The sequence below is a fragment of the Macrobrachium nipponense genome, chromosome 3 (genome assembly GCF_015104395.2).
Source record: "Macrobrachium nipponense isolate FS-2020 chromosome 3, ASM1510439v2, whole genome shotgun sequence".
Taxonomy (NCBI): Eukaryota; Metazoa; Arthropoda; class Malacostraca; order Decapoda; family Palaemonidae; genus Macrobrachium; species Macrobrachium nipponense.
In genome coordinates, this window is record NC_087202.1 from 98,504,317 (window position 1) to 98,517,797 (window position 13,481).

At 34.9% G+C, this 13,481-nt stretch overlaps 1 protein-coding gene across 1 annotated transcript; it reads right to left on the reverse strand.

Annotated features, from left to right (window-relative positions):
* Positions 1-1,508: 1,508 nt before the first annotated feature.
* Positions 1,509-10,585, reverse strand: LOC135222462 (uncharacterized). The gene is made up of 3 exons (XM_064260549.1): positions 10,499-10,585; positions 2,130-2,511; positions 1,509-1,936 (listed from the first exon to the last, which is right to left on the reverse strand). Exons 1-3 carry the CDS (start codon positions 10,583-10,585, stop codon positions 1,509-1,511), a joined length of 897 nt encoding a protein of 298 aa, XP_064116619.1.
* Positions 10,586-13,481: the final 2,896 nt, after the last annotated feature.

A 13,481-nucleotide genomic window follows, 5' to 3' on the forward strand; every position in this document is an offset into this window, starting at 1 on the left:
GCACAGTTCAGGGTGCTGACTGTGGTTTGTTGTTGTCGGGAGTTTTAATCCCTGACTTGCCTCGTTGTATAAAATACCGGAAATGCCTCGTTGAAAGCATGATGTAAGGCGATAACTGGGAATCTTTTGCGCTCTGTTCCCACTGGATACCATTCTCTTTGCTGTGTTCTACCATCTATTCGTTTCTTTGCTCGTATTTCATCGGAAAAAATGACAATCTTCATTAGATCGGGATGTCGTAACGTGGCCAGCTCATTTACATCCTAAGAAATAAGACGGAAACGAAAAAAAAAAATCAAATGAGTAATGTGTAGAAATGCTTTTGTGACTTGCACGGCGGCGTTGTGCACAATTTAGACAGTTTTAATTGGAAATGATTTTCCCGTCCATTTATTCCGTAGCTGTATTGGTTACATGTATTCTTGTTAATTGTTAATTAGACTTCTGAAGTTCACCCATAATTCACATTTTTTAAATTGAAATTATCAGTAATTCAAAGCCGCAAATATAAATTGGACTTGAAGTAAATAGTCGAGTAGAAATTGAACAGCTGTTTAATGCCGTATTGAGCGCTATTTTACTTACATAAGAAGGTAATACGCAGGAGTTTATCTTCAAAAAAATAATATAATAATAATAATACGAGAACCAAAACAATAGACGGGTCTCGAGGGGCTTGGATGGCAGCGCCGTATTGTGCCAAACATAATGGTAGGCGTTAATAGCACAAGTCAAGGACTATGATCCCACATTATTGTAAAGTCTTGAAGTACGTCACTGGTTAGACTAAAGCAGTGGTTCTCAACCTTTTGATTACCACGCCCCCTCAAAGAGGCGGTTCTCCCCTCCACGGTCCCCTTTGCACCTTTTAAGTAAAATCCCCGCGCAGATTTAAAGGAAAACGAAACGAAAGAGAAACATGAGAAGGTTTGATGTATTCCTTTGGGAATGAATTTTTGAGATCCTTCTCACTGCTTCTTAGCTGCTAGAGCTTGAATGCATGGTTGAATGACAGTGAGTGCACAGCGAATATTCCCTCCAACTTTTAGCCTGTTTCTGTATTTGGTCTTGAGAGGAACGAGCGTGGGAAATGCAGCTTCGCAAAGATACGTGGATCCAAACATACTTAGGATCCGAACGAGTCCAACTGGAGTAGTAGACTGTAGAAAACTAATAACGTTTTAAGGCGATACTTTTGCATTTTTTCTTAAACTTCTGAATATTAGTTCCTCAGTCTTGTTAAGAGAGTAACGAATGTAATTAGAGAATTTTTAAGCTTTTCCTAAGGCTCGCGGTTCCCCCCATTTCGCACCCCCTCCCTCCCACCCAAGCCCCGACCCCACATGGAAATTGCTGACGACCCCCAGATTGAGAACCACTTGGCTAAAAGAATGGCAGCATACAAATCCAGGTTTGGCTACAGTTGGTGAAGATGAGGCGTTCTTTATGTATAGATTCAATGGACTTTGAACCTAGCTCTTGCAATATTATTATTATTATTTTTTTTTTTAAATGGCGCATGTAATCGAAATTGAGGGCAAAGTGTCTGTTGCGGCGGCGCTGCGCTGTCTGTCTCTTAGAATCTGTGCTGTACCTTGTAAGGCTTTCCAAAAGTTTGGGATTTCCATTGTTTGGTTTGCATGTTTGTTTGCTGTTTCAAGAACTGTTGTTTCTGGGATTTCCAGAACTGCTGTTTCTGGGATTTCCAGAACTGTTGCTTCTGGGATTTCCATAATTGCTTTTTCTGGGATTTCCAGAACTGCTGTTTCTGGGATTTCCAGAACTGCTGTTTCCTGGATTTCCAGAACTGTTGCTTCTGGGATTTCCAGAACTGCTGTTTCTTGGATTTCCAGAACTGATGTTTCTTGGATTTCTAGAACTGCTGTTTCCTGGATTTCCAGATCGGTTGCTTCTGGGATTTCCAGAACTGCTGTTTCTTGGATTTCCAGAACTGCTGTTCATTGGATTTCCAGAACTGGTCTTTCTGGGATTTCCAGAACTGTTGTTTTTGGGCTTTCAAGAACTGTTGTTTCTGGGATTTCCAGAACTGCTGTTTCTGGGCTTTCCAGAACTAGTCTTTCTGGGATTTCCAGAATTGTTGTTTCTGGGATTTTCATAAATCCTTTTACTGGGATTTCCAGAACTGCTGTTTCTGTGCTTTCCAGAACTGCTGTTTCTGGGCTTTCCAGAACTGCTGTTTCTTGGGATTTCCAGAACTGCTGTTTCTGGTTTTTCCAGAATTGGTCTTTCTGGAATTTCCAGAACTGTTGTTTCTGGGATTTTCATAACTCCTTTTTCTGGGCTTTCCAGAACTGGTGTTTCTGGGATTTCCAGAACTGGTCTTTCTGGGATTTCTAGAACTGCTGTTTCTGGGATTTCCAGAACTGGTTTTTCTGGGATTTCTAGAACTGCTGTTTCTGGGATTTCCAGAACTGGTTTTTCTGGGATTTCCAGAACTGCTTTTTCTGGGTTTTCCAGAACTGCTGTTTCTGGGGTTATTAGAACTTGTTTCTGGGATTTCCAGAACTGAAGTTTCAGGGATTTCCAGAGCTGTTGTTTCTGGGATTATCAGAACTGCTGTTTCTTGGGATTTCCAGAACTGCTGTTTCTTGGGATTTCCAGAATTGGTGTTTCTGGGGTTTCCAGAACTGCTGTTTCTGGGGTTTCCAGAACTGCTGTTTCTGGGATTCCCAGAATTGATGTTTCTGGAATTTCCAGAACTGCTGTTTCTTGGATTTCCAGAATTGGTCTCTCTTGGATTTCCAGAATTGCTGTTTCTAAGATTCCCAGAACTGCTGTTTCTGGGATTTCCAGAATTGGTCTCTCTTGGATTTCCAGAACATCTTTTTCTAGAAGTTATTTTACTGAAATCAGTGGCGCCTGGATATAAGAGTATAATTTGCATAAGAATAGTAATTTTAGTTTCGTTTTCTTGGCAATCAGTATTTCAGTAATAAAAGTTATGATAGCAGTAAAGTTTTCTGCTATTCGTAGTAATGACAGTAATAGCGTCTTTAGGTGTTGTTCGTCTATATATAAGTTTCCAGGTAGCGTTTTCGTGTAATTGTTTGGGACGTTGTTGCTGTCTGAAGATACACCTGCAGTATGAAGGATATTGTCGGTGGGAAACGGTTACTTATGAAGTGTTAAAGTGTTCCGTCTAATGCACATTATGATGAGATCGGAAAAGCGTTTATTCCTGTTAATATCTGTATTTGGGTGGACGTGCATCTGCAACTCCTGGCAGCATCTCGTTGCACGAGATATTCATAATAATAAATGGCATTTCTGTAAAGGACTATTCCACACGATGCGTTATTCAGCTATCTTCACCCGTCAGACTTGATTCGCGTGAGAAAAAAAAAACTAGTTTATGAGATGGAGCTATCAAGCGATAAGACTGTATTTTCTGAAAGTCTGTTTATCATTAGAAACTCCGCAGTGTATTCCCTCCTTGTTTCAGGCTCACTTGCAGCTTTTGCATCTCTCTCTCGCGCCAGAGAGAGAGAGAGAGAGAGAGAGAGAGAGAGAGAGAGAGAGAGAGAGAGAGAGAGCGTGTCTTCCTTGCAATATCTTATCTGTCGGAAGTTCAAAGAAAAAAGTTCTTGAGAGAGAGATATCAGGCCTCGGGTAATATTGGCTCCTTTTTACGAAGTTTGTGTGTCATGGACATATCGCCGCGTAACCAAGGAGCATGAAAGGTCTCGGGAATAAATAGTAAAAGCAGGAGCAAACTCGCTTGGTGCCTCTCCGAACTTTCTTATGTCACGCGTAGGGAGAGATGGAGGGAGGGAGGGAGGGGAAGGGAGGAGCTCATAGTAATGACTATTAAAAATGGCCTTCATCAAGGAGGGTATGTTTTTAGCTGGGTTTGTTACATGAAATCTCAGGATGGATTTTGATGGCGCTCGAAGAAAGTATTCATCTTGTGACCCGCATCAGATACCAAGGAAGATTTCACTTTTTTTAATTTAGAAACCTTAATTTAAATCTCCCTCTGTATTTTAGGATTTATGTGGTTAATTTTTTTGTTGAAAGTTTGTGTTGTTTTCTACATACAAATTATATATATGTATAGATACATACGTATATATATCATATATGTGTATATATAATATATATATATAATTATTATAATAATATATATATATATTATAATAATATAAATATATATAATATATATATATATAATAAATATAATATATATTAATTATATATATATATATATATATTTATATATATGTATTATATATATTATATAGTATATATATATAATATATATATATATAAATATATATATAATATATATATATATATTATATATATATATATATATATATATATATATATATTATATTAGCTGAAAACATTGAGAAAGTTTAAAAAAGAAAAACCAGAGTGCCAATACGTTCGTTTTATCTAACGCATCTCTTTTTTTTTAAACTTTCCCATTGGTTTCAGCTAATAAACAAAATCGCGTGCTTATTTTTGTGATTTCTTTGTGAAATATATATATATATATATATATATATATATCTTATAATAATTATTATATATATATATATTATATATAATATATATATATATATATACGTATGCATATATATACATATTATATAATTTGTATGTAGAAAACAACACAAACTTTACATGTAGTTCAGGCTCACACAACAAAGTTCTTAAATTATTTTAAGTTTTTGGAAGGCAGGGCTAAAACAGAAATTTATGCCTTCTCTCTACAAACCTGGGCTTAGTTAAGATACACAAGGCTACCTCTCCTGTTGATTTTCTTTGCTGGACATTGGTCAGATTTTGTAGATTGCTCTCTAAGTGTCTCTACTTCTCTCGTGTTTTAACTTATGACTATCAATTACTTACAGTACTGATGGGCTGTACTTTGGTTCCTAATCTCTCAGCAGTGGCAACAATTATAGCTCAAGAATTTATGATTTAGGAACCTGAGGCAGTAATTTCAGACTTATTTTCTGGACTTCCTTTAAGGACTTGAAATGTTATCATTTATAGCACACTTAACAAATTTATTCACAGAATTTACTTGCAGGATAACTTTAACTTCAAAATTAAAGTTAGCATACAAACTATTAATAGAATGAAATAAAAAAGAAACACAAATCAATTTTCACAAGTAAAATAAAAATAAAGATTCACCAATACATGAAACAAGAAGCTCACAGTAGTTCAAGGAACATATTTGGATTAGCAAGGCAGGTAGTTTTAGCATAGTACACTTTAATTACAGGAGTTGCAGGATCTGGTACATAGATATAATTGAGAGATTGATTAGAGCACAATCATGCACAGTAGGAAAGGAAACACTAATTAATTTTTTGCAGAGTGACTAAGTAAGGACAAAACAAATGATGAGAAACTTTTACACTACCTTTTTTTATCTGAAGGAACAAGACAGCATATTCCTGTGACACTTAAACACAAAGCAAACATCTTATATCAAAGACATGGTAGCAATAACATTTGCACGAACACATTGGACACCTTACGTTAACTTTTTGAAGAGAAGGACGCACTATCAGTAGCTCAAAAAAATATGTTACTGTATACTGCTGCTTAAAACTAACCATTCATTTGCAGTAAGAAAAAGGCCATACCAAATCTCGCTCTAATCCTCCCCAGTAAGGTTCGTCAGGTATGCAAACTTATGCTTGTATAGATATCAAATATCATTATTATTGCTTAGTTCATACATTATGTACAGCTTACACGCATCCATGTACATTTACTTTATTATTGTTTTACAGGAGATTTATGTTTACATTATCATTTACCCTTCACCAATGCTTAAACCATTATACTTATTGTAAAATCACTATCGTGATTATGCATTGTGGCAACATTGCAGTTATACGGGACAACAACGCTATTATTCCCGCTGGATGTATGGTTACATGCCGCATATACAATGCTCAGACGCAGTTCTCAACTTCAGACAAAAATAGATCGGCATACATGGGCACAGTTGGCACATATAATAATGTGAGTAATAATGCACACAGAAAATTGAAATATATAAGGATGAAACTTCTCACTCTGGACCTTCCTAAGAATAATGTACAACAAGACGATTTGATGGGTTGTTCAGAGACGACTGTATTTCGAGATAAAAACAGTTATATTCTATGATAAATGAATGCCACATTCATGAACTTGTGAGTGCAAAACTTCTTTGGTAATGCACAATAAAGTTAAATGGGTCACACCGAGACTGGTACTTTCAAAAAGTAAGGCAGGACTTGACTGATTCCCCCCTATATATGTATATATATATATATAATATATATATATATATATATATATATATATATATATATATATATATTTCAGTTGTATTCCACATAGGAAAATGAAAAAAGGTATATCTCAGAAAATGCCCAACAGTTTCGTCCATTGGAGGACGAAACTGTTGGGCATTTTCTGAGATATACCTTTTTTCATTTTCCTATGTGGAATACAACTGAATTACTATATCTTCGTACCTAAGAAGATTACCAGTACTATATATATATATATATATATATATATATATATATATATATATATATATTACGTGTGTGTGTATGTGTATGTGCCAGCATAACTCTGAAACGTATTGAGCAATTTCAACCAGAATTGGTATACTATGTATCTTACTATCTGGGAAGACTACTGTGGGGGTAAGTTATCACTGGTACAAAGGGGGTGGGGTTGGGAAAGGGTGACATGTGAAAATAACCGAAAATGACAGATATCAGTGTCAAATCCATAGTTTTTGAGGTCGCTGAGATTAATAGTGACACTGCAGATTCCATGTAAGTCCAAGTTCAGCCCCAATTGGAATGGGGGATGAGAAGCGGTAAAATATAAAATGTCAAAAATGCTGGCAATGTTTTCTTTTTTCTATTTTTTTTTTTTTTTTTCATTTTACTGTGAGAATTTTAGCATCGTCATATCAGCCCACGATATGGCCACTTGCAAGTTTGTAAATTCCGAGAAAGGAAGAAAGAAACTGGTCGATAACGAAAACTACGTTTCCCATAAACAAAGAAAATGCTGATGGTTCAAAAAGATACTGGCGTTGTGAAACTCGCTCTTGCAAAGCTCGACTTCAAATTGATGAACATTTTGAGATGAAACTAAAGGCGATTGAAAATCACAATCACAGTGCAGCTGCCGCAGAAGCTCATGCAAAGGTTGTTATCTTAAATGTAAAGCAGAAGTCAGTTTCAAGCCTAACTTTCCCTCGTTCAATTATAACCGAAGAACTTGGAAAATGACATAAGTGTGAATTGGCTGAAGTGCCAAGAGTTTCACATACCAATCGGAATGTTAGACGCTGGCGATCTGCTGAAGCCAATCATCCACCGATTCCTCAGACGAATGTTGGCTTCTCTATACCGTAACAGAATTCCTGCCTCGATGAAGGATCCCTGTTTCTACAATTCGACAGTGGCTTAGATGTGTCCAACGGATTTTAATTTTTACAACCGGTGAAATTCTTGAAGATTTGAGGCTATTTGAGATCTGGGCAGGAGATAGAACCTTCAAGAGTTCCCTACTACATAATTTCAGTTGCATATATTACACATTCATATTTAAAACTTCAGTGCCCCAAGATTGTGTGCTGTACTACCTGATAAATTCCAAAACCGCGTATGGCAGATTTTCCAGAAAAGTTAAACACTTGGTGAATAATGAAAGACCTGAAAATATAATCATGGACTTAAAACAGCGGCTTATAATACGGTATTAGATACTTTCCCGAGAACAAATTTGTCGTGCGGTGTCTCATTTAGGGCAAAATATATGAAAACGTATCTTACAGGAAGGGTTTCAAGTACGTTACCATGAAGATAACACATTTAGTATTAAAATGAAACGTTTTGTATCGCTTGCTCTCCTGCCTCCGGATGTTGCTGACTGGTTCGAAGAATTGGTGGTTGACGACGATATTCTTCAACCACTTGCGTCATACTTTGGAAATTCCTGTAGCTATAGGACCAGCGACGGGTCTCTAGAGGTGACAGAAGAAGGAGGCCACATCCTAAATTTCCGATAGGATCGCGCATATAAAGTTTTAAGATTTAGAATTTTTTTTATTAGTATTGTGTTCAATAATAAATGCAAGAATGCCTCGTCAATTTATTAAACACTAATTTTAATAGCAGTTTATATTTTCTAAGCATTATAAGTCTCTTCGTTTTTGCACTGATAAATAAACTATATATATACGTTATGTGTTTGTGTTTATCTAATGGTAACGAATTGTCTGGTACTACACTGTCCTAGTACCGAATTGTCCTAGCGCCCACACATACACGCAATTACATATATATATATATATATATATTATATATATATATATATATATATATATATATATATATATATATATATATATATATATATATATGTGTGTGTGTGTGTGTGTGTGTGTGTGTGTGTGTGTGTGTAATTGTGTGTATTTGTGGGCGCTAGGACAATTCGGTACTAGGACAGTGTAGTACCAGACAATTCGTTACCATTAGAATAATTAAAAACATAAATACAAACGCATAACGTATAAATATAGTTTAATTATATCAGTGCAAAAACGAAGAGATTTATAATGCTTAGAAAATATGAACTGCTATTAAAATTAGTGTTTAATAAATTGACAAGGCATTCTTGCATTTATTATTGAACACAATACTAAAAAAATTAATATATATATATATATAATATATATATATATATATATATATATATATATATATATATAATATATATATATATATATATATATATACTAAATGTGTTATCTTCATGGTATCGTACTTTAAACCCTTCCTTTAAGATACGTTTTCATATATTTTGCCCTAATTGAGACACCGCGCGACAAATTTGTTCCCGGGAAAGTATCTAAAAACGTATTATGAGCCGCTGTTTTAAGCGATCGTGATTTCCAATCGCCTTTAGTATCATCTCAAAATGTTCATCAGTTTGAAGTCGAGCTTTGCAAGAGCGAGTTTCACAACGCCAGTATCTTTTTGAACCATCAGCATTTTCTTCGTTTATGGGAAACGTAGTTTTCGTTATCGACCAGTTTCTTTCTTCCTTTCTCGGAATACAAACTTGCAAGTGGCTTGATATGACGATGCTGAAATTCTCTCAGTAAAAAGAAAAAATAGAAAAAATAAAACCCAGTAACAATCCTATACTTTTAAATAAGCTGAAAATGTACACCAGCCCCACTTGATGTAGAATAATAGTTTCATATTTAAAACGAATAGTTTAGTTAAAAGCCTACCTTGACGAAACTATCCTAGTATCGAATTGTCCGGACTCCATGTGTGTGCATGTGTGTGTGTGTGTATGTGTTTATATAACAAAGTAGGATCAGAAGAGCATTATATTTCTTTCGGTATTTTCACCCCATTATGAACAATAATTGTTTTGTTGGTACACCTGGGATCTGTTTATACATTGAATTTCAAAACATGCAGATATCGTTGGGTTTAGGGTTAACCCCTAGGAGTAGTCATGTCTGAAATAGGATCTCCAATGACAGCATCCATCTTATCTGGTTCCCGCAACCCTTCTGATATGTTTATCTTATCTGGTGCCCAATCAAAACCGTTTCGAGGATCTAGTGACCTTTGAAACGTCACACAAGCCTTTATAAATAATTTGCAGTATGTCCCACGTTACTCTTGTCCATAATATTTTTGCTCCTCTTGTCCTGGGTTATTTTTCTAACATTTCCTCTAAAAAAATAGAAAATAAAAATAAAAAGTTGTTGAACGGGGTTCTTAAAAACCGGCGTGAACTGAAATTAGATATGTTTTGATTACCGCATGTATAAAAAAAATGGGGGGGGGAGAAATTTCCTTTCCTGAGTATAATTCTTATAATCATTGTATTTGTCAAAAGTCACTACGTAATCTGATTTATATACACGTAAATGTGTATATATATGTAGTTAAATTCTTCTATTAAAGCAGGATACGTCTCAAGTATAAAAGGCCCGTTAAAACACTGGTTTAAAGCTAAGGCCTTTGTACTATATATATACTATATATATAGGTACTTGCGCATGCGTGTTCCGAGGTACCTGTGACGTTGTTGCTGATCAGAACTGTTCGTGTTTCGTGAAACAGGCCTACAAAATACATTGCCTACGACTATTTTCACGTATTCATGATCGACAGTTGTTTAATAGTATAGGTAGATCTGTGTCGTTACGGACGCTGAACTAACAATAGTTTGTCAACGTGTGAATCGAGATTTGGCTTCCTTGGAGCTATTCTGAGTGCAGTGAGACATTCGACGTTGCTGTAATTATTAGTAACGGGAATGGAGCGTGTTTAGAAGCCTTTGCAATTTTGATGGTCAGTGACTATTCTTGGGTAACAGGAGCTGAGATAAGCGCTCATAAGATTAATACGTAGGAGGTTGAAATAGTTGAATCATCTCGTATGTGGGAAGCTTAAAGCTCCAGTCTCACGTCAGCCTGGCTGCTTTTCATGAATGTATAATGCGACCCCGGTAATGCCTGATGAATGATCTGAGCTGCATCCTCCTCACGTCTCATCATTTCAGCAGTGGTGGGTCTCTCACTCGAAGAGCTCGACTCGGTCTAAAGGAACTTCACGAAGTTCTGCTTGAAGATGGAAATCTGAACCAGAAGTTCTTGTCCGTTTCTGACGTCCTTGGTGAATCGGTCACATCTCTGCGTTCCAAATAGCGAAAGCCATCATGGATGTGGACTCTTTGTTACATTTTATCTTCTCCCTCTCATTTATGTCTGAGATTATGGCTGTACTGAAAATGCGCTGGGGTGAGTGACACTATAAGCCCTCCTTGCATGGTTGTTGATATTGCAAGTCAGTATTGTCGTCAGCTTTAACACTATTGACTCAGAGGGAGCGACCGTCAAGTTCGGATGAGTTTCTATCTGTTGCTTCTCGTTTCCTGTGTTTTGCCTTCAAGTGTTCTAGTAGCTTTGTAAACACACACACACACACACACACACACAGAAAGAGAGAGAGAGAGGAGACGAGAGAGAAGGGGGGGGGGGGGTGATACAAGTTTTCCTTAAGTTCTTTGGTTTCGGTTCACGTTCCCATGTAATTTAGATGAGTAGATTTTTAAGTTTTTTTTGTTTTTTTGTTTTGTTTTATTACGTACGACTAGAGCTTGTCGAATTCCATGTATAATCTCTCTCTCTCTCTCTGTATATATATATATGTATTATATATATATTATATATATATATATATATATATATATATATATTATATATGATTATATTATATATCTATATATATATATATATATATATATATATATATATATTGTGTGTGGGTGTGCAGATTTACGTATGTAATCGTAATATCCACAATACCCTCTTAACTAATCGAGTTCTTCACACTTTATGGATACTATTTTCACAACAAAGCCTAAAAAGGGCATTGGTGGTTTATATATATATATATATATATATATATATATATATATATATACATATATATATATATCACACATCAGCACAATGACACGTGGTTAACCAGAGCCGTTTTATTGAGATTTTGATGGAGTCCTTGGAAATTGAAATGTCCTTTTTATTCATCAACGATCTTCTTATGATTCACTAAACCATAAAACGAACGACGACTTTTCTTGTTTTATTATTCACTGGACTACATAGCTGTGGCTTTCGGGAGCAATCTGTGAAGTTTTAGTGTAATAACTCTCAGAGATTTATTCGGTACTTAATATGCACTCATGACTGCCTGGGATTTTTGCCATTCTAAAACGTAAGGTCAGCACAATTTGGAAAATAACATTCTACCGTAGAAATTGCGCAGCGTGTTACTCTAGACCCTTTCATTTAGGACATAAATACGAATGAGTCGCAGGTGCAATGTAGAACAAATAAAAATGCGTAGCAGATTTCGTCAGATATCATTGCGCAGTTTTGTTTTTATTTTCGTTTAATAGTTGTACGCGAATCCTTTTAGTCATTACTATGTGTATTATGTATATATATATATATATATATATATATATAATATATATATATATATATATATATATATATATATATATATATATATATATATATATATATAATATATATATATATATATATATATATATATATATATATATATATATATATATATATGAGGAACAAGATAGCCAGGAGACGTGGTAGTATAGCGGACATTATTATTATTATTTCTGTAGACTAAAACAGTGAGATCACTACACTGCGAGACTATATCTAAAAATATTACGACAGCTATAATTGAGAGCACTTTAAAATACATAATGTAAAGTCCAAAAGAAACAAAAAACCTATTTTACATTGTGTAATATTGTAAGGTGTTGTCAATTATAGATGTTTTAATATTGTTAGATATAGTCAATCAGTATAGTTTATATATATATATATATATATATATATATATATATATATATATATATATATATATATATATATATATATATATATATATATATATATATAGAGAGAGAGAGAGAGAGAGAGAGAGAGAGAGAGAGAGAGAGAGAGAGAGAGAGAGAGAGAATGTGTGTGTACTCATTGACTACTATGTTTATGTTGCGAAAAAGAAGCTCTCGGAGGTGGCCCCAATTCTGTCTCTTGTATTGGCTTAAGTTTTGATTTTCGTTTTGCCATTAGGAATGTGGTTATGGTCCATGTCTAGAAAATAAACCGGTGCCAAAATAAACGTTCTTGAGTTGTTTTGGAATGCCGTTGAAATATGGTTGTAATGGTGAGAGAAAGGAAAACATAATTATATATTTTAGCTCTCCTGATTGGATACGACTTAGTGGACTTTGTGTGATGCCAAAGGAATCACAACCATTGGGAATGGTTGCTTTTAGAAAAAAAAATTAAAGTATAAAGCATAACTGGGAGAGTATGTTGCAGGATGTGGTAAATTTGATATTGAACGATTTTATGTGGCTTATCATTTGAGAAGATAAAAAAAAATACGCGTGTATAAATGTCAAAGATCGTTATATAAATAAATATACTTACACACACACATATAAACATATATAGAATTAACTTGTTATATTTTAATAGATGCGTATGTAATTGCAATAACCAGTGCACTCTTAATTTCTCGAGTTTTTCAAGCTCATAGGTTACGCTTGTCACTACAAAGTCTTAGATCCAAATGCAAGAATATGAAGTAATTCTGATGTCCGTAGCCGAATTCGAACCCGCATAAATGATACCCTGGATGCGGGGTTCGAATCATGCCAGACATTGATATTACTTTACATAATTGCTTAGGGATTTGAGGCTTTGTAGTGACATACCTATCCGAAAAGTGTGAAGAATTTGAGAAGTGGTTATTACACATTAATTATATATGTATATATATATATATATATATATATATATATATATATATAGATGTGTGTGTGTGTGTGTGTATGTATGTATGTGT

Excerpts from the sequence above, each read along its gene's own strand:
- LOC135222462 (XM_064260549.1), bottom strand. The coding sequence starts at position 10,585 with ATGAGACGTGAGGAGGATGCAGCTCAGATCATTCATCAGGCATTACCG. Across the intron at positions 2,512-10,498 it reads TGAAAAGCAGCCAGGCTGAC|AAACAAGTTCTAATAACCCC; the intron begins GTGAGACTGGAG and ends TGGAAATCCCAG. Across the intron at positions 1,937-2,129 it reads CAGCAGTTCTGGAAATCCCA|AAACAGCAGTTCTGGAAATC; the intron begins GTAAAAGGATTT and ends TGGAAATCCAAG.